Genomic DNA, 22761 nt, shown 5'->3' with positions numbered 1-22761 from the left:
TCTATTTTCCTGCAGAAGGATATAACTAATAGTGTGAGTAATATTATTTGGGATAAAATGTTCATAGCAGCAACTATGCAAAGTGTGTTTTCTTTTTATTGGCCGATGAGACGAGAGCAGAACTTTCAAAGGGACAACATGTTCTTGTTGCCCGTTTCTATGATAAAATGAAACACAAGAAAGGTTTTTGTGTAACCGTAACTTTGAATGACTTGAATGACGCAGGTATTGTAAAGCATACTATTAGACTATGCTTAAAGTTTGGATTAGTACATGCCCTGTTTAGATCCAATAGTTCGTCGTAACGAACTGTAAGGAAGGAGGGACCCGGCTCAATAGCAACCAAAACTCTAAAAGACGGAATTTCTATACCAATAGATATAACAAAAGAATCGGATTTTTACGCTGATTTCAAATATATAAGTTTCATCAAGTTTAGGTTTACCTATCAGAAATTACTAGAAAATTTATCTTATTTTCGAAAAAAGAGGAAACAAACCCTAAAATTCATAGAATTCTATTGAAAATTGCACCATCAGATTCAGCATATCAGAAAAACATACTGTAAAGGTTTCTAGCTCCTATCTGCAAAATGTGGAATTTTGTATTTTTTGCCAGAAGAAAGATCACTGATGTGTGTTTCTTTGTTTTTGTTTTGTTTGGTCTTTCTCCTTTGGGGTGATCGTGTCAACCCAGGGGTCCTAGAATATCGCGATAAGGCTCATTTGAACGGAAATTAAAAGTTCCTGTTCACTTTTTAAGTGACCAAAAAATGGAGGGCAAATAGGCCCCATCCCACGGTAATTTTTTCCCAAAGTAACAGATTAAAATTTCGAGATCACCATTTTGCTCAGTATAGTCCAAAAATCTAATAATTTTGTCTTTGAGGATGACTTAATCCCAATATTTGCATATAGTATTTGTTATTGGGAAGTATACAGCGTTTTCAGGGGGATTTTTTTCTGGTGGGGGAGATCAGGTGAGGGGGTTACATGGGAAGTTCGTTCCATAGAGGATTTTTTCATGGGAGAAGGGAATTTTCCATGAAGGGAGAGCCGGATTAGCCAGCATTAAAAAAAATGAATCAGAAATCAAATAAAAAAAAACAACTAAAATTAAGAAATTATTACGTGTATGAGGGAGTTTGCCCCCTCGTCAATACGTCGCTCTTTACGCTAAAGCTCTTTAGTACTTTCAAAAAGCTATTTATTCTAATTAAACGACCTTTGTGATTCAGAGGTCATTCTAAAAGAATTGGAACAAAATTCGAACTTCACCGCAAATAACGAGGCATTGACGACGGGGCGAACCCCCTCATATGCGTAATAATTTTTGTTTGTTTTAAGTTTTAATGCTGCTCCTTACTTTCAGTTGAATTTTTTTTTATTCAATTACTTACATGTCCGGCTTGTACAAAGACACTCAAGCAGAGATGTGAGAGGAGTTTCCACTTGCCATTTACACGTATTATGCTTCGCAATACTAAAACATTGCCCTTGTGAAGGCTGCAAGACTGGACCTAATTCACGTGCTATATGGATACTAGCCGGAAGTTGTTATTTTTCTTCTTCCCTGAAAGAAACTGAATCATTAGCTTCTGGTGTGTCATAAGGTCTGCCACATGCTAAAAGACGCAAGGTCTTTTACTTTTGTGACACACAGTGAGTTGAAAGGATTGATAGTGATATAATTTTTCTAGAGCTTCTTTTCCTTTTGTTGAAGTGCTGGAGGGCTCTGTTGACAGCCAGTCTGATTTAGGTATAGCAGCAAATTCTCCTTAGTGGTAACCATTAACTAGTTCAGCTTAATTTTTTCCTGATTCTTGTTGAAGACGTAAGTTGGATTCTGCTTTCAGCTTCTGTTTCTCTACAGGCAAAATTTTTATATCTACTTGCCTGCTGTAAACTCTAATTTAATTTCTGAACGTTTTTGAATTATTCCAGGTTTTGAGTTTGGCTCACCGAACATTAATAATTAAAAAAAAAAATGCATGTCAATTTTACTTTTCTTAACTAATAATAACTTTAAAATAAACTAAGTTTGATTTTTGTTTCAGTTGTTTGAGAATAACTGCTGAATCACAAAAGCTGTTTAATTAGAATAATAAGCTAAAAAAGAAACTTTAGCGTAAGAGAGAGCTATTGAAGAGAGGAGACCAATCTCATATGCGTAATATTTTCTGTTTGTTCTAAGTTTTAATGTTACTTCTTACTTTCAGTTGAAAAGACTTGTTTTTTAATTAATTGCTTATCATTTTTTAAATAATGTCTGGAAATTCAGCTAGCCCCTCCATGGACAATTTCTTTCCCCCACGAAAAATTTCGTTATGGAAAGATTCTGCAACGTAACTTAAAATATTTACGGAAATAATTTTTTAAGGCATAGTAAAAAAATGGCTAAAGAGGTCTAAACTCTTCTTATGATTAAATAAAAAAAAAAGTTTGTTTTAACTCCAAGTAAGGAGCGACATTAAAACTTAAAACGAACAGAAATTATTCCTTGTATGAAAGGGGTCGCCCCTCCTCAACGCCACGCTCTTGACGCTAAAATTTGACTCATTGTTACAACTCTACTTTTTAAGACGATAAAAAAACTTTAGCGTAAAGAGCGAGGCGTTGAGGAGGGGGTAACCCCTTTCATATACGGAATAATTTTTGTTCGTTTTACGTTTTAATTACGCTCCTTTTGTTGTTTTAATTTACATTCTGAATGTTTTTTAATTAATTTATGTTTTGATTTTGGCTCACCGCACATGAATAATTAAAACGAAATTTGTATATTTCTTTTTTTGCTAAATGGCTTTCTCATAGTTTTGATCGGACGATTTTGATACAAAAAAGGAGTGGGGGAGGAGGCCTAGTTGCCCTCAAGTTTTTGGCTACTTAAAAACGCAACTAGATTTTTTTACGAACGTTTTTGTTAGTAATAAACATACATACCTTAAGAATTAACTTACTTAACAAACTTCTATATTTGTGTATATAGGGGGTGTATGAGGGGGTTCACCACCTCGTCAATACCTCGCTCTTTACAATAAAGCTTCAATTTTGTCCCAATTCCTTAAGAATGACCCCTGAATCACAAAGGCCGTAGAATAAATAGTTGAAATTACTACAAATAATTTAGCGCAAAGAGCAAGGTGTTTTGGAGGAGACGAACCTTTTTTGTTTGTTTTTAAGTTGTAAGGCTGCTCATTACTTTCAGCTGAAAAAAAATATTTATTTCCTTATTGCTTTTTTTTAAATAATGTTAGAAAATCTTGCGCCCCCTTAATGGAAATTCTCTTCCCTCATGATAAATTCTTTCATGGAAAGATCCTCCCACATAGCCCCCTCCCCCTGAACCATCCCCACCCCAACTCGAGAAACTCCCCCGAAAACGTCTGTACACTTCATAATAACCATTACTATATGTAAACAATGGTCAAAGTTTGTAGCTTGCAGCCCCTCCCCTGGGAACTGTGGGGGATTAAGTCGTCCCCAAAGACATAGTTATTAGGTTTTCGACTACTTTGAACAGAAAGGCTATCTCAGAATTTTGCTCCTGTGACTTTGGGGGAAAATGTGCGTGGGAGGGGGGCTAGGTACACTCCAATTTTTTTGGTAACTTAAAAAGGGCACTAGAACTTTTAATTGCCGTTAGATTTAGCCATCTATGATATTCTAGGACCACCAGGTTGATACGATCACCCCTGGAAAAAAAACAAAAAACAAACAAACAAATAAACACACATCCGTGATCTGTCTTCTGGCAAAAAATACAAAATTCCACATTTTTGCAGATAGGAGCTTGAAACTTTTACAATAAGGTTCTATGATAGGCTGAATCTGATGGTGTGGTTTTCGTTAAGTTCTATGACTTTAGGGGTTGTTTTCCTCTGTGATATTCTAGGACCACCGGGTTGATACGATCACCCCTGGAAAAAAAACAACAAAAAAACAAACAAACAAACAAACAAATAAACACGCATCCGTGATCTGATGGTGTGATTTTCGTTAAGTTTCTATGACTTTAAGGGTTGTTTTATCCTATTTTCTAAAATAAGGCCAATTTTCTCATATTCATAAATTTTGATGGGTAAGACTAAACTTGATGAAACGTATATATTTAAAATCAGCAGTAAAGTGCAATTCTTTTTATGTAACTATTGGCATCAAAACTCCATTTTTTAGATTTTCGGCTACTATTGAGCCGGGTCGCTCCTTACTACAGTTCGTTATCACGAACTGTTTGAAAGTGAAAGTCACATGTTGAGCAATTCTCCAATGACTGAAATGAATGATAGAAAAAGATCTTTAAAAGATATACGGAATAATTTATTGTCGTTTTAAGTTTTAGTGTTTTTCCTTACTTTCAGTTGGAAAAAACTTGTTTTTTTTTGTTTTTTTTTTAATTCAATAACAACCACAAACCAAAGAGATGCAATATGTTTGGTTTATCAAACAGTTCGTGGTAACGAACTGTAGTAAGGAGCGACCCGGCTCAATAGTAACCAAAACTCTAAAAAATGGAATTTTGATACCAATAGCTATATCAAAAGAATCGCATTTTAATGCTGGTTTTAAATATATAAGTTTCATCAAGTTTAGTCTTACCCATCAAAAGTAACGAGCCTGAGAAAATTTGCGTTATTTTAGAAAATAGGGGGAAACACCCCCTAAAAGTCATAGAATCTCAACGAAAATCACACCATCAGATTGAGCGTATCATAGAACCCTATTGTAGAAGTTTCGAGCTCCTATCTACAAAAATGTGGAATTTTGCATTTTTTGCCAGAAGGCAGATCACGGATGCGTGTTTATTTGTTTTTTTGTTTTTTTGTTTTTTTTTGTTTTTTTCCCCAGGGGTGATCGTATCGACCCAGTTGTCCTAGAATGTTGCACGAGGGCTCATTCTAACGGAAATGAAAAGTTCTAGTGCCCTTTTTAAGTGACCAAAAAAATTGGAGGGCACCTAGGCCCCCTCCCACGCTAATTATTTTCCCAAAGTCAACGGATCAAAATTCTGAGATAGCCATTTTATTCAGCGTAGTCGAAAAACCTTATAACTATGTCTTTGGGGACTATTTACTCCCCCACAGTCCCCGTGGAAGGGGCAACAAGTTACAAACTTTGACCTGTGCTTACATATAGTAATGGTTATTGGGAAGTATACAGGCGTTTTCAGGAGGATTTTTTTGGTTGGGGGGAGGGGTTGAGAAGAGGGGGATATGCTGGGGGAACTTTCCATCGAGAATTTGTCATGGGAGAAGAAAACTTCCATGAAGGGAGAGCAGGATTTACTAGCATTATTTAAAAAAAATTAAAAAATAAATGTGAAAAAGCTTTTTCAGCTGGAAGTAAGGAACAGCAATAAAACTTAAAACAAACAGAAATTATTACCCATATAAGGGGCTCACCTCCTTATGATACCTAGCTCTTTACGCTAAAGTATTTTTAGTAATTTCAACTATTTATTCTACGGCTTTTGTGATTCAGGGGTCATTCTTAATGAATTGGGATAAAATTTAAGCTTTAGTGTAAAGAGCGAGGTACTGACGATGGGGCGAATCCCCTCATATATGTAATAAAAACATGAGAATACAAAAGTTCTTTACGTAAGCTAATTTATAAGTTACGTAAATCTTTTACCAATAAAAAGATTCGTAAAAAATTAAAAGTTCTAGTTGCCTTTTTAATTAGCCAAAAATCGGAGGGCAACTAGGCTTCGCCCCCGCTCTTTTTTTCTCAAAATCATTCGATCAAAATTATGAGAAAGCCATTTAGCCCCCCCCCCCCTCAAAAATATGCAAATTTCGTTTTGATTATTCCTCTGCGGAGAGCCAAAATCAAAACATGCATTGATTCAAAAACGTTCAGAAATTAAATAAAAAAAACGAGTTTTTTTAAGTGAAAGTAAGGAGCGACATTAAAACTTAAAACGCACAGAAATTACTTCGTATATGAAAGAGGCTGCTTCCTCATCAACGCCCCACTCTTTACGCTAAAGTTTTTTACTGTTTTAAAAAGAAGAATTGAGAGAAAGAGTCAAACTTTAGCGTAAAGAGCGGGGCGTTGATGAGGAAGCAGCCTCTTTCATATACGAAGTAATTTCTGTGCGTTTTAAGTTTTAATGTCGCTCCTTACTTTCAGTTAAAAAACTCGTTTTTTTTATTTAATTATCACATTAAAATCATAATTATGAAGGTACTTATGGTAAAATAAAATGCTAACATTGGCTGGAAAATAAAACTAACAAATTATTGCTTATATCGGCCATTATTTACCGAAATTCGAACTTTAGCGTAAAGAGCAAGGTATTGACGAGAGGGCAAACTTCCTCATATACGTAACATGAGGGTTTTCGTCCCCTCTTCAATACCTCGCTCTTTGCGCTAAAGTTCAAAGTTTATTCCAAATCTTCAAAAATTACCCCTGAATCACAAAGGCCGTTTAATTAAAATTAATAGCTCTTAAATACTTTAAAAATACTTTAAGGTCAAAACGAGGCATTGACAAGGGAACGAACCACCTCATATACGTAATTACTTCTGTTCGTTTTAAGTTTTAGTGTTACTCCTTATTTTCAGTTGTAAAAACTTGTTTTTTTATTCAATTTCTGATTGTTCTTTAAATAATACTGAAAAATCCATCGTCCCCTTCATAGAAATTCTTCCCCCCTTGTTCATTACTCCATGGAAAAATCCTCCCGCGTAAGCCCCCCCCCCACAAAAAATCCCCCCTGAAAATGTCTGTATACTTCCCAATAAACAATACTAGGCTATAGATAAACAATGGACAAAGTTCATAATTCGAATCCTTTCCCGCGGGGACTGTGGGAAATTAAGTCGTACTCGAAGACATAGTTATTAGACATTTCGACTATGTTGAACAAAATGGCTATCTCACAATTTTGATCCGGTGACCTTAGGGAAAAAAGCGTGGGAGGGGGCCTAGTTACCCTCAATTTTTTTGGTCGCTTAAAAGGCACTAGAACTTTTAATTTTTGTTTGAATGAGCTCTCTTGCGAAATTTTAGGACCACTGGATTGATACGTTCACCCCTACAAAAAAACCCAAATAAACACTCATCCGTGATCTTTCTTCTAGCAAAAAGAACAAAATTCCACATTTGTGCAGATAGGAGCTTGAAACCTCTATTGTAGGAATTTGTGATACGCTGAATCTTATGGTGTGATTTTTATTAAGATTATATGCCCTTTAGGGGATGTTTCCCCCTTTTTTCGCAAATAAGGAAAATTTTCAGGCTCGTAACTTCTGATGGTTAAGAATAAATCTGATGAAACTTATATATTTAAAACTAGCATAATATGATTCTTTTGATGTATCTATTGGTATCAAAATTCTGTTTTTTAGATTTTAGGTTACTACTGAGCCCAGTTGCTCCTTACTTACAGTTCGTTACCACGAACTATTTTATAATGATCTGCGTTTATCAGCTCCTCAGCTAGGGAGCAACCACCCAGTGTCTTTGCACACCTTTCCTTGTTACCTTCTCAGGAATTCTCCAAGTGCTCAATTTGAGCTGGGTTAACTTTGGGTAAGCTTGCAGCCACCCAACTGAACCTGAGCCAAACCAAATAAGCAGTGACACCAGAAATTAGCCCCAGTCCTTACGGACGAAGCATTGTAAGTCTATTCTAACTAATCGGCTACGATGACAGAACTTATTAAAAGAAGCATAATATTATTTATCTAAACAGGACTGCTCTCTCAAATAAAGCCTAAATTACTCCCTGTATAATCCTTAAGTAGTGGGCTAGGGCAATAGAATTTAAAGCATATCATCCACAAAATATATATTTGCATAGTGCAATTACGAAATATAACACAACAATGAATATTCTTTACAATCAAAAATATCAGAATGAGAAATGTACTTTTCGTTTGTTTACAAATTATATGTTCCTTTTAAGAATGAATAAGGATACAAAATTTAAAGAGGAAAAACAGATTTCGGGGGAAGAAATTGCTGGAATTTTTTTCTGAAGAAGCCGTTGAGAAAAAAAAGTGTACAGTTGAAAAGCAGAAAATTGGAAAAAGAGAGGAGTAAGACATATATATCCAATATTTTCAATCAATTTGTGTGTATATTTTCAATTTGTGTGTTTATTTATTGATGTAATTACAAAATGTTTTTAAATGGCTCCATACATTTTTTTAATTAGTACCGTGGGATTTCTCTCTTGGAAAAATGGTCTAGATAGGTCACGAGCTAGAGAAAATTGTCTAGAGCCTTGTTTAAAAAAAAAAAAACAACAAAAAAACACACGAGTTACGTCATTTCATGAACACAGTTCAATAGCATGAGTTACATCCCCCTCTCCACAGGAGTGTTTGTGTTACTTTTGGCATATATGACGCATGCAAAATTGTTAAAAAATTTACCTAAATATAAAATACTAAGTCTTATGAGTCTGTTTACAAAAGCTGTTTTAAGCAGTTTCGTATTAGCTAAAGGAGAAAAACGTAAATTAACGATTGCTCGAAATGAATAGACTGAACCATAAAATGAGACAAGGTCAAAATGATGACCAAAGAAATGCAAAGTTCAAAAGGGGTGACAATGAACAACCTAGATCATTAAATGTAACAAGAACAATTCGAGCAGCCAAGGCAAGGGTCCTGAAGAAATGTCTGAAGTAATGATAAGCGAAAATGAAGAACAAAAAAAAATACGCGGTTAGAATACTTGGACAGCAACAGTCGTAACCTGTCAAAACAAAAGTGAAGAACAAAAGTAACATGCAATTAGTTAATAAGCGACAGTAGGGGTTACAGTGTGTCAAAAACGAAAATCAAGAACAAAAAAAAAGTGGCTACAAGACTTGTGACAGCAAGGATCAGAATGAATCAAAAATGAAAGTGGAGGGCAAATAAGTATGCTCTTAGAAGAAATTCTTCAGGGAGAATCACAACGAGTCAAAACGAAAAGAAAGAACAAAGAAATACATTGTTAAAAGATAAGTGAAACTGAGATTTACAGTGCGACAAAAATGAAAAGGGGAAAAATTTGGTTACAAGACATGCAACAACGAAGATCAGAACGAATTAAAAATGAAGTGGAGAAATAAATTATGGTTAAAAGATATGCCACAGCGAGAATTATATAAGGTCAAAAATAAACTGAAGAACAAAAGTATATGCACATAGAGGATTTGCGATAACGATAGTCACATTGAATAAAAACAAAAGAGACAGCTTAAGACTTAACATTTAGGAATAAAGTGATGATAAGGCTAACGAGTAATGATAGAATGAAAGAGATACAAGTCTGTCGCAAAATATGAAAATATTCGATTACGAGACATAACACAACGAGTCATCAAAAGGAATCAAAATATACGGTTACAGGATATGCCAAGACGTTACCAGCTGCAGCTAGGATGTTGTTTGTTGGTAAGTTCGAGTCCTGGAAAGTGAAGTAAATTTCAGCTCATTTTCAATTTTTTCGTCATTAAATTAATATGAGTTTTGTTTTTAATAGAAGAGCCTTTTATAGTCAATTATCCGCTTGTTTGGGTGGTTGTTTGCATTTGGGGTATAGTATAAAGTGACCAACTACCCCGTTTGCTGCCTTTTTGACCCGTGGTGAAACTAGACGATACGGTTGTTTGCAAGTTTCGTATGTTGTTTAATGTAATTACTGCAGACATTTTTGATTCCATAAATGAATAAAATTACTATCTCAAAATTTTGATTGGACGTTCTTTGGGAAATGATGAGCGTGGGGGACTGGCTTCTCTAAATCACTTTTGAATCTTAAAACGGTGTCAAAACTTTCAATTTCAAACCAAATAAGCCCCATCTGAAGTTTTTGTGACCATCCATTCCATAAATTCCGTATATGACTCCAAGGCATGGCTTAAAACCCCATCCATAGGGTACTGGGGGGTTGTGTCAAATCCAGAAGCATGGCTGTATGCTCTTTGGAGTATTTTGAGCTAAGTTATTATCTCGCCATTTCAATCAGATTAGTTTGGTGAAGGTGGTTAGTCAGGAGGAGGGGTAGGTGCCCTCCATCACTTTTGACTCTTAAAAGGGAACTAGAAATTCCAACTTTTAACCAAATGAGCCTCCTCTAAAGCTTATACAGCCATCCTGTTCCATAAAAACCTTAAATACCCTATGGCATAACGTACAACCCTTGTCCCCAGGCTGTGGGGTTTGTTTCTACCCAAAAAGGCTTGTTATATGATATTTAGACTATTATGAATAAACTGGTTATCTCAAAATTTCTATTAGATGCCTTTTGGGACAATACGAAGCGTGTGTGTTTTTTTTGGGGGGGGATAGTTACCCTCCGATCTCTTTGACTCTTAAAAATAGCACTAGAGCTTCTGATTGCTGATCTAATGACCCCCTCTCTGAAGTTTATGTGACCACACTTTATATGAAAACCTTATATGTCCCCAGGGTATAACTTACAGCCCTTGCCTTGAGGGCTGGGGTTATTTGCTATCCTAAAAAACAAATTTTCTATTCCTTTAAAATACGTTGAACAAAATGGCTGTCTCAAAATTTTGATTGGAAGTGTTTGTGAAAATAATGGGCGTCGGGGGAGGGGGTATTTGCCCTCTGATATCTTTCTACTAGTTAAAAGGGCACTGGTCCTCTCCATTTCCAATCGAATGAGCTCTTTTTGAAGTTTCTGTAACAACGCTTTCTATAAAAACCTTATATGCCCCAAGGGCATAATTTACAGCCCCCTCTTCCTGAAGGTTGTGGGGCGGGAGAGGGGTTGTTTCACCCTCAAAGACATAATTTCCAGACCTTTCAACTACGTGGAACAAAATGGCTCTATCAAAATGTTGATCGGAAGTATTTGGGGAAATGATGGGTGAGGGGGGGGGGCGTCTGTCCTCCAGTCACTTTCGACTGTTCATAAGGAAACTAGGCCTTTTAATTTCCAATCGAATGAGCCTTTTTTGAAGTTTTTACGACAATAATTTCTATAAAAAACTTATATACCCCCATACCATAATTTAAAACCTTTGACTAGAGGGCTGTGGAGGGGTTATCATCCTCAAAGACATAACTTCTGGACCTTCAACTACGTTGAACAAATTGCTATTTTGAGAATACTGATTGGATGTATTTGGGAAATTGTTGGCGTTGGAGGGGGCTAGTTGCCCTCCAATTGCTTTCGAGCCCTTTTTGAAGTTTCTACGGTAACTCTTTCGACGCCAAGTGCCCTGGTCTAAGACAAACAAAGCAAACCCAATAAAAATAGAAATAATAATACATTGTGCAAACATCGTTCTTTACTGAGGCAGCACTATTGCGCTGCCTATGATAGCTTGGTGCAGGAGTTTCGGCAAAGCTGAAAATCCTCAGGTTGCAGGTGTTAAAGGGGTGCACAAAAAAGTAAGAAAATTGATTTTAACTTTATTGAAGTCAATACATTTAAGCATTTTGACTAATATAACTAGGTGTAGGAATGCAGGCAAAGATCAAAGGCTAATGCAAAGAATCTTAAGAGAATGTCAAAAAATGAAAAAAATGGTTTAAACTTCTTTAAAGTTAAGGAAATTAAGTCTCTTGACTATTATAGCTAAGTGTAGGAGTGCAGGCAAAGCAGGAAATCTAAGGTTAGGGGTATTTAAAGAGTGAACGTCTTTTATAGCTTGATATAACAGTTTAGGCAAAGCTGAAACTCTATGACTAGGGGTCTTAAGGAGTTAAAAAAAAATTAATCAAAGCAATATAAGAAAAAACATATTTGAAGTTTATTAAATGAAGTCTTTTGACTAATGTTCTTGGTGTAGGAATATTGGTAGAGCAGAAAAACTAAAATTAGGATTCTTAAAAGAGTAGAGGAAAACGTGATAAATAAGGTTTAAATGCTATTTGAAGTTAATATAATAAAAACATTTGACTAATGGTGTATAGGGACCTAGAAGCAAAAAAAAAAAAAAAAAAAAAAAAAAAAAAAAAAAAAAAAAAAAAAAAAAAAAAAAAAAAAAAAAAAATGCCAGTCGAGCCATATTCCCCCTAAGCTCCAATACAATGTGGTGAGAAATTGCCTGCCTCTAAAAGCAATACCATAGTATATCCCTATCTATTTATGGCATTTTATACCATGACCCCTATCCCTTGTTGTGTGGGATAACCTTCCTCTCAATGCAATGTCATAAGGTGTCTCCTATGACCAAACACAATGTCGTGATGTGTCTCCTACGCCGCATTCCAATGTTGTGAGGTGTCTTCTATACCCCAACACAATGTCTCGAAGACTTTCCTATCCATTGCTGTGTAAACTACTATTTCTCATACTTTTCTATTTCGATTGCAAACGAAACATAGCTGAAGAAGATGCATTACCTGAAAATCGTTTTGCGAGCATAAGTGTTGGACGACTGTCACAGAGACAAAGGACCCACTAAAGGATTCTAGATGGGGACTAGGTGTCGTCAATAGCTGTTAAGAATCAGTGGTTTGACAGAAAGAAAATTACATTCCTTATGTCCATTTTTTCCGCAAGCTCGTCAATTAAAGAGGTGGCCCCACAAGGAGCTACTAAAGTGATCAAATTTCTCAAATGATCGAAACTTCAAACAGAAATCCTGCTTCATTTAATAATAAAAAAAACAAAACAACAAAGTCATGCTTTTCAGTTAAATAAATTTCAATAAAGCTGAATGTCTTTATTTCTGGCCCATAACAAAGAAAGGTTTGATGATTTCTCTAAGGCTTCTGGGTAAGAAGCGTCGGCTTATAGTTTTCAGTCATTTATCCACATTTCTTATCAAAACTCTATAAACTATGACTTCTCAATTCTGCATATTTTGACGAAACAAACTAAGAAGATCTATAGTTGACAAGATAGAGTGATCCTTTAATGCACTGCATTCTCTTAATCGTATATGCAGCTTTCCCATGGCATATGTTCCACATTTTATGTAATAAGTTTTAAAGAATTTTAAGATGTTTTTCTTATTTTTAAAACGATTTTCATTTTATATATTTTTTCCAGGCAAGGTAATAGTTCAAGTACATTATCGACCAGCAATATTAATCTTGTAATGGATGCGATCCCAATTGGATTCAAGGAGTCAATACCACTAGCTGGAAGCACAGGAATAGGAACTGCAGAGTAATTTATTTATCAATAGTATTTTCCTTGGCTTTCCTGAAGAAATATGTGTTGGATATTCTGAGGAAGCTGTCTAATTTCGTTTTAAGAAGAATTTTGCATCTTTTGGTGGCCTATTTGTAGAGCTTTTCTTGAAAGAAAACCAAATCTCCTTTTCGGTCGAATGACTTCCAGACATTTTTTATGCTAAATCCTTCTGGAAAGATCAAGGGAACTATTAAAGATAAAAGATCTCAAAAGTAGTAAAAATGAAAGATCAGATTTAATGTCAACGCAAGCAGAAGCCTGTTTCGTCACAAAAGTCAAAGCCTCAACAGTTGGGCTACGAAAATGTGAAATTATTTTAAGGAAAAATAAAGTTCCGTTAAAAAATATATATCTGACTGTCACTGCAAATGCGATTTACCTTGGCTGTGAACTACTTTAAGGAAACTCATAGGGATAAGTAAAAAAAAATAAAAGTAAAATAAAAATATCAAAATATAATATATGGAATCTGATTAACAAAACAGGACAGCTGAACAAAACAGCTGAGGGCATTAAGTTGGAAGTTTTAGGGCATCTTGAACAAATCTTTGACGTCAGAATCCCTCTTGTCCCTTTTCGACCCCCTTAACACTGGCAAAAACTATGAAATATGTCTCTCAATAGCCCATAGAGAAAAGGTTTTAAGATAGGTAATGTGCTGGTTGTTGAAATTCATCATTTATGTTTGGGAAAGAGGACAAATGTTTAATTCTGAATTGATCGGAAAAACATAAGGGTATTTAGGTAAAAGTACAGGGAATACTGAAGGGTATGTTACGCGAAATTAAACAACATAATATGCATCTAAGATATCAAATGTGTGTATCTGCATTATCTTAGGAGTATTAATTTAACATTTTCAGGAGCACTATTGCTACTGCTTGGCAGAAAGAGAACGAAGGGGGAAGGTGTGGGCTGTTTACTCATAAGCGCCTTATAATTCTTAAATGAGGTAAAGGAACTATTATTATCATTTATGTTTGGGAAAGAGGACAAATGTTTAATTCTGAATTGATCGGAAAAACATAAGGGTATTTAGGTAAAAGTCCAAGGAATACTGAGGGGTATGTTACGCGAAATTAAACAACATAATATGCATCTAAGATATCAAATGTGTGTATCTGCATTATCTTAGGAGTATTAATTTAACATTTTCAGGAGCACTATTTCTACTGCTTGGCAGAAAGAGAACGAAGGGGGAAGGTGTGAGCTCTTTACTCATAAGCGCCTTATAATTCTTAAATGAGGTAAAGGAACTATTATTTTCCATCAATATGATCTCTTTCCAAAGTTTTGTGACCACACCTTTTATCCGAAGTTGCAAAATAAAAAAATTAATACATTGAAAGCAGTATAGAGGGCCCGGACCGTCTGACCGGACCAAAGGGGGTTTACTGTACTAAAATGGTGTTGCTAACTTCTCGGGATTAACCCCTACACAAATAAAATGGCTTATTTAAAGGGGTGTACTACCAATCGGTGTTCCCAACCCCTGAAGAGGTTTTTCTAGACTTTCTAAAGACATTTTTCAAGATTTTTTTTTCCAAAGATGGGTTAGAAGCCTTTTATAAAGCCACTTTCCCAAGAAATTTCTCAAGACGTTTTTCAAATTCTCAATATGGTTTTCAAATTCTCAAGACATTTTCCCAGCTTTTTTAGAAGTCTTTTCGTTATACTCCGATAATACCCATAGGAGGTGTACTATTTGTCAAAATGGGTATAGTACACTCTCAAAGTCATAACAAATACGAGGGTCTAGGTAGGGGGTTTACTCTAGGCTAAAATGGTCTTACTTACCCCTCAAAATTTCTCTTAAGCTGTAACAAATATTACAGCTTATTCGAATCATTTTTTCAGATAATAAAAGAATTATTCTTCGAAAATTAATATTCCAAAACGATCATAAATAGAATTTAAGGTACAGTACTGAACTTTACTTGACCAGTAGCATTAACTTACCGTGCAGGAGTACCATAGTAGTTATTATGGCTACAAAGGACCGTCAGTTCTTATAGACCCGAATAGAGGACAATAGTATCTGTAAAAACTAAGAGGGACTACCACAGTATCTGTGCAGGCATGGGGAGAATCCTTGTGGTTAGAAAGGCCCCAATAAAAGACCATCGTGGTTAAAAAGAACCTAGAAAGAAGACTATCGTGGCTAGAGAGGTCCCGATAGAGGACTATCGTTGCTAACAAGACCCTGGTATAGGACCGTTGTGGCTAAACAGACCCCGATAGGGAACCTTCGTGGTTAGAGAGTCCCCAGTAGAGGACTGTTGGACGTATAGCGGCATCGGATTAAACCAAAAGCAATCAATCAAAAAGTGACAGGACCGTGGGACGTATAGACCCCTTACCCCTTACTATTGAAAGGTGTTACAAGCTGTATCTAAAAGATCTTAAAACATTTTAGTTAGGTTTCTCAGGTACAAATAGACCTAACTTGGCCAAATTAAATGTCTCTATAAACACTAGTCGAGCAATAATTATGGTTGAAATTCTAGTAGAATGTGGGCAATATTTACATTTACAGTTTTAGTAGCAGGCACTTGGAAGCAATTAGCCTTTAAGATGTCCATTTTTTTTTAATCTTTCAAGCCAATTATTTATGTTTTAATTTTATTAGGATTCTCTGTCAAAATGACATTGGTGTTTGGACTGTAGAAAATGAAAATGTCAAGTAAAGCATCTTCTTCAAGCTGATCAGCTCTTTCCTCTGCTATAGAAACTTTATTTTAAATTAAATTCAGTTCAGTATGAAGTCTTTGCTTTGATATTTAATTTCTATGAAATTTGGCACAAAATTTAAATAAAATGGAATTATACACTTCACTAACATTATCTTTGCTGATAATTTCCAAAACTCGGCGGGTCTTCAGGTGTCTCACAAGACACATGAAATGTCCTTCATTCGGTTGCACCTTGTGTTAATTAGCTCTTATTGAGTGCCATTTATTACTTCCTTTGAAGTTAATGCTGCTGAAAAAGTCATAGTTGTTGGCACTGTGTTTTATAATGTCTTAGTTTTATTGGGTTTTGAGAAGTGTATTTTGCTCACAGTTTTAGAAATATCAGGGGAAGAGGGGATAAGCATTGCTCATCAAAAGTTACATTTAAATCTTTATCTGTTTAGTGTGATTTTCTTTACAGTGGTTATTCCAGTTGGGGTTATGCATTTTACTTATATTATGCTCTGAGTGGATATTGTAGTAAAAGATTAAACACTTGGCTTTGCTTGGGAGTCTTTGCTGGTTCTTACAACCACCAAATAAGGGATTTTTCTGTAACAAAGCTGAGAAAAAATCAAACAGGTGCCGTTTTGATATTTTGCGACGTGCATTCGGAGGAGGGGGGATAAACTTCAGGTGAATAATGTCAAAATATTATGCTCTTAGGTGCTAGCCTAAAATGCTCAAAATAAAATATGTGCTTGGTTCATTTAATATTTTACTCAAGCTCTCTAAATTTAAGCAAAGATTATCTTTGATTCAATTAAAACCTAATTAGCTGTGCACTCTTGGAAGTGTGAAACTCAAAAGAAAATGCAAGCACACTTTGGATTCTCCCTAAATTTCTCTTTTAATTGTGATAAGCACTCATTTTCCCCTAAACTAGGACCATGCCAATTTTTGGGGGTTGATGAAATCTCAAACCAAAAACTTGAATTATATTTGCGTTAAACTGAACTTTCAGGTTCTATATTGCTCATGTAACAAGTCAAGACTTAAGTTTTTTAGTCCAAACTAGTTTTTTTTAAAGAATCCAACCTTTTTTCTGGCCTTGCCCCTCTTCCTACCCAGCCAGGAATAAGAAAGTTTATCAAATTGAGTCAGAACTTAAATGATTTTCAGCCAGATTCAAGATTCAGCTGATATTTTTGGCCAAAAGTCAACATGGAACTAGCTCGTTTTTTGTGAAGAGTGTCCAAAACTTTGACATTGTGTGCTGTCATTCAGAATTAGGCCTCAGCTTACTTCCGCAGTGACATAAGATTTAAGTTAGTTTCATATGTACTTAAGATTAAATCCATTACTGCATAATGTCATAATCTCAATCTTTATTTTTCCAAATCGGTTCAAAGCTTGGACTTATTTTATAAGAGATAATGACATATAATGTTTTTACATCAAATTACTGAAGTTAAACAAATTTTTGTATCGAGTAAGAAATGAGTCGATTTATTGCTCCCTCTTTTGAGTAAAGAGGGACAGGGAAAGAGGAACTTTAAATTTAGAGTGCCAAAAATTATCTGAAATTTTGAAATAACTGTCTTCTGAATAGCTGCTTATCTTCTTGTTATACCTTTCGTAAGATTCACGAGACGATTTTTTAACCCCATACTCGTCAGTTGAAGATCCCCTCCCTGAGGCAACTAGCGAAAACTGTTCTTGTTCTTCATGCTTGGACTTATGAAGTTTCACTTTACAACTACTAAATAACTAATTTTATTATTCCAAATGAATGAAGTGTTCTGAAACTTTCCTGTCAATACCATAATATTGCTAGAGCTCACTGACTTAAAAGACGAATTTTAGAGTCTCCCTGTATGTAATTTTATGTAATATTTAATCCTGTATGTAATTTAATAAAACGCTGTGTAAACAGTAGTAGATCGCAAAACAACACGACTGATGAGAGGCAAACTGTATGTTCTTACAAACAAACAAATACATTTTTCAACTTGAAGCTTTCAGGATTAATGCATAGCCTAGAAAAAGCCAAATAACAAGCACGTCATCGTTAATTGCAAGGATTGAAAGTTTTGAAATATAGAAAATTTGACGAATAAGGTTTGAAATACTGTCAATTCTAAACATAAACAAAACATCGGTTGTTAATGTTTACTAATTTTGGAAAATAAGCTATAAAAACCATTATTCCCAACATATAAGTCAGAATTTATGCCAAATTCCATGAACTAGAGACTAATCCATAAATGTCTCGTGTCTTATAATTTGGGAGAAAACTGGGATAAGAGTTTTTTAATACTTTCGTTTTCCTAATGTTGGATTCACACATTGTTCTGCATGTTACATTTAATTAATTAATAAAAAATAAAAAAATAAATTTATAAAGGAAAAGTAAAGGTCATTAGCTTATATAAATCTTAAACTTAAAATTAGAAGAAATAAAAACCTACAATAATTCAAACTTTAAACGACCAGATATTGCAGTTAAAAAAAATTCAACCTGAAATGCACAGACATTAAATAAACAATCATGATAAAAAACATCGAACAGATAATATTGTAAATGAATAGATAAATCTTAAAAAGAGAAAAACTTAAAAATAATCTGCAAATCAAGTCACAATCAAATCACTACAAACAAAAGTTTGGGCACTGCTTCCATCCCTAAAAGTAATAGTCTAGAACCTACTTCGTCACTGGCAATTTGGAAAAAATTGGATAAACTACAATGATTGAATGAAACGACAAAATAGATTTGATGAATATAACTGAGACTGAGCATTGAGAGTGAGGGATAATGGACTGGGACTGAGGTGTACGTAACTAGGATTCTTTAATTAATTTCATTTATGACTTAGAGGGGAGAGGAATACTTTGATTTGCCCTTTAGCGGATTCATTTGTATAATGCCAAAAACAATTTTGTATTTTGTGCAAAGTAAGTATTTTAACCTCATTTTAAGTATTGATGTTGTGTGAGGGTTTTAAATTATTTATATTTTTGATGGTAGATATATGATTTCTTTAATTATAAATCATATGGTAAAAAGTATTATTCCTAAGAGTATCTCGTGCTGAGGTAAAGATTCTAAAAGTCTATCAAGAATAACTGTTTTCCTATAATTAACCCATAACAATTTTGATACATCAGGGAGAGCTTAAACTACGGGTTGTAGCTAAGTTGCGTAACATTTTCTACGCTTTATTGTGCACAATAGATACTGTGGGACTTATGACTCTTCCCCTTAATTAATTCTACAATTCTTATGACTCCTCGCGCAATATCAAAGCGGTTCTGGTCAAACCGGTTCTGATTTTTACCGGTTCTGGTTCTGCATTTCTTTAACTTAGAATTTTTTTTACCTTCGTCTCATGCACTAAAATGCCCTGAATCAATCAATTGCTACAAATCAGCAAAAATTAACAAATCAGAAAAATACAGGAAATCATCAAAATGTCACAAACGAACAAAATGTAACAAACCAGAAAAATGTCACAAATCAGCAAATTGTAACAAATCAGCAAAATATGACAAAACTAGCAAAATGTCACAAGGGTTGATATTTTTTCGTTCTTATAATGAAAATAGTTTACGTAATCTAGTTGTGATTTTCTTTTAGAATAAAAACGTTTAACATAGTTTTGTTATGATGTTTTTTGGAGTATAAAATGAAAATGGTGTACGTTCGTTATTTGAGATCTCTTTTGTTATTGTAAAAGTGGAGCAAAATATATTTTTAGATATTAGTATTTTCTTAACCAGCAGTGTCAAAGTCATTTTAAAATGAATACAGAAACGAAGCAAAATGTTATTTTGGATTTGTTTTTGGAACAAATAAGGTGCAGGAAGAAGTGAGAAATGGGGATCAATGAACTTTTCAGACGCTACTTTATCAACTATGTGTGAGTGAAATCACACGCTAGTTGCGTAACATTATCTGCTGGGATCAATGACATACTACTGTTGCAATAATGAAACAAGTCTTTTAACCTTGAGCGAAGTTTTTAAAGTTTGATGAAGTGCTTTTGTGTTTAAATACTTTATCAATAGCTTCCAAGATATCTATATGAAAAGATGAACTATATGACAGTGAACTTATTGACTTATACAAAATCTTTTTGTTGAACTATTTTTTAGTATGAATTTCTGTGTATGACTGCATTTTGTTATTGACTATGGAACATGAGAAAAATCCCTGTTATTACTATAACGTGGACTTTAATATCTGTGACTATGATAAAAGCTTGTAAAAATGCTGTACTACAGCACCTAAACAAACTGAGATTTTATAACCGAGTGACTACACCATATACTAAAAGTGTTAATGAAATGAGTACTGTTCAGGAAGATGTCAGAGAAACATACAATTTTTTGCAAATTATATTAAAAAAAGATTTTTTCAAAATGATCATAAAATCTGGAGCTAAAAATTTTAACGTAGATGTACTGCATTTATCATGGTTATTACCAGTATCATATCCCAGTTTACCCATAGTGACTCAATTAGAAGCTGGATTAAACAGAAATCTGAAAAAAGATAATAGTTAGACGCAAAATAATATGATATTTGGCCGTATGAACACTAATAGAATTGAAGTGAGAGTAAATCGGTATAATTATCCACAAGAAGATTAGAATTGTGATTTCAGTAATGCTAATGAAGATTGTTCTAACGTTCATCAACGATTTTTGCAGTTAGGATATAAAAAAAAATGTTGATAGTGGAATAATTGTAAGTTACAACGATTTTAAAACAGTTTATCCTTTATTTTGTTTTGGTTTTTCAAAACATGAATCGAATATTTATCGAAGTGGATCCACTGCTAATATAAAAATAAAAATTTTATTAGATCAAGTACCTGCTAATTAATATAACATTTACTGTGTTATGTTTTCAGAAAGAAAAGCAATCATGGAGGTCATTGATAGTGAATTAAATGTTAATATGTAAATTATTTTTATTTTAGAAATTTGTTTAATAGAATAAGCAATTGATAAATGGAGAAACTTTCAATTGAAATGAAAGTGCAAAATTAGTAGAATCGAAGTATTAGGAAAGAAGATTTAGACATAGGAATGGAATACACGATTTCAGGAATGATATGTGTTACAACTGAACATGGAATTATTTCACTAGACTTTTTTGATCTTAAAGCTCCGGACGGGAAACAGTAAAAATATTGAAGATTTTCCTGTAAAGTGGTGTGAATGCAATAGAAAAAGGGGCAAATTCATGGGGTGATCCAGGTGGGTCTAGAACCCGTGTTTACATTGTGAAAAAGCATAGAAATGAGACCACATTTGATTTCCAAGGACTTATTTTCATGTTGAATTTAGGGATGGAAAATGTTCAAAATGTCCAATATTTGATGTTAAAATGATGTAAAATTGACTGAAAATGGTGTAAATTAAAGCAAAAACCGTATTTTCTATACTACTCTTAAGTTTGCTCAATATTTTTATCTAGAACTTTTTCTAAGGAAGGGCTATTCCTAAAAGTATCTTTTGTTTAGGCAGAGAATTTAATAGTCTTTTAAGTATAACTGACCGGTTCCGTTGTTTACCGGTTCTGGTTCCTTTCTTATGACTTTTTCTTATTTTGTTTTACTCTTTTTCATGTCTTAAAATACCATGAATAATCAATTGTCAAGAATCATCAAAATTTCACAGATCAGCAAAATGTCGAAAATCACCAAAATGTCAGAAATCAGTTAAATGACAAAAAATTATCAAAATTTCACTGTGGTTAATATTTTTGGGAATGTTAAAAAAAGAATATAAGCGTCTTTCTTGATTTTAACTTTTAATATAACAACCTTTAACATAGTTTCTTATGGAATTTATTTGGAGTATGAAATGAAAGTTATCTATATTTTTTTTGGAGATTTTTCTTATTGTTAAAGTTGAACAAAATATTTTTTTGATCTTCAGGAAGAGTTGAAAGAAATGAGGATCAATGAACTCTGAATAGACTCACATACTAGTTGAGTAGCAAATTCTGTTGGGATCGATGAAATACTCCTCATACTATTACGAAACAATTCCTTTTAACCTGGAACGAAGGCATATAAGTTTGATGGAGCGCTTTTCTGCTTAAATACTATATTGATAGCTTCCAAGAGGATTGGACTATATGACATTGAATTTACTGGTTCAAAAAATCATCTTGTTGAATTATATTTGAATATTCATTTTGTCATTGACTGTGGAACAAGTTTTTGCTGAGATAGGAAGCATTTTGTAATTAAAGATAACACTCAAGGCTATATAAATTGGTTTTGCAAGAGTTTATTGCTCCTGGAAGTACCTTAGGGAATGATCTATTTATAACTAAAATTCCAGGCTAGAGAAATCGGTAATGTAACAGTTCAGTGGTCCTCCAAGTGCAATGTGCAAAATTAATAAAATGAAACTTCACAGGTCCAAGCATGAAGAACGAGAACAGTATTCGCTAGTTGGCTCAGGGAGAGGACTTTCGCCTGACGAGTTTGTGGTTGAAAAGTCATCTCGTGAGTTTTATGAAAAGAATAACAAGAAGGTAAGCAATTATTGGTATTCAGAAAACAGCTATTCAAAAATTTCAGTTGGATCTCTAAGTTTAAAGTCCCGTTTTACCTATCTTTCTTTATTCAAATAAGCAAAATAATTTATATTAGAATTAATATCATTTTTTCAGAGCGGTCTCTATCATCTCTATAATATATCTTTTGCTATTCAATATTAATGTAAAAAAACGATTTATTTCTTGCTCGATACAAAAATTCGTGAATTAAATCTTAATTCCATGTGGAAATAAGCTGAGGCCTAACTCTTTATGACAACAATTTGTGTCAAAGTTGCGAACAATTAACACAAAAAAACGAAAAAGTTCCATTTTGATTTTCGGTTAAAAAATTTACTCAATTTGAAACTTTCGTATTCCTGGCTGGGTAGGACAAGATGCTGGG

General features: G+C 34.1%; 1 protein-coding gene across 2 annotated transcripts in view; it reads left to right on the top strand.

Moving 5' to 3' along the window:
• LOC136043419 (caspase-14-like) overlaps positions 1-22761 on the top strand; it is a 126665-nt gene that overhangs the window by 17617 nt on the left and 86287 nt on the right. For both annotated transcript variants that reach the window (XM_065728329.1, XM_065728335.1), the window contains exons 2-3: positions 12975-13094; positions 22235-22352. In XM_065728329.1, the coding sequence (XP_065584401.1) occupies positions 13024-13094; positions 22235-22352 (189 nt within the window). In that variant the 5' untranslated portion in view covers positions 12975-13023. The remainder of the gene's footprint in view (positions 1-12974; positions 13095-22234; positions 22353-22761) is intronic.

Source organism: Artemia franciscana, chromosome 2 (assembly GCF_032884065.1).
Source record: "Artemia franciscana chromosome 2, ASM3288406v1, whole genome shotgun sequence".
Classification (NCBI taxonomy): Eukaryota; Metazoa; Arthropoda; class Branchiopoda; order Anostraca; family Artemiidae; genus Artemia; species Artemia franciscana.
Note: the sequence above shows the minus strand (reverse complement) of the source record. Positions and strands in the feature narration are given on the sequence as shown.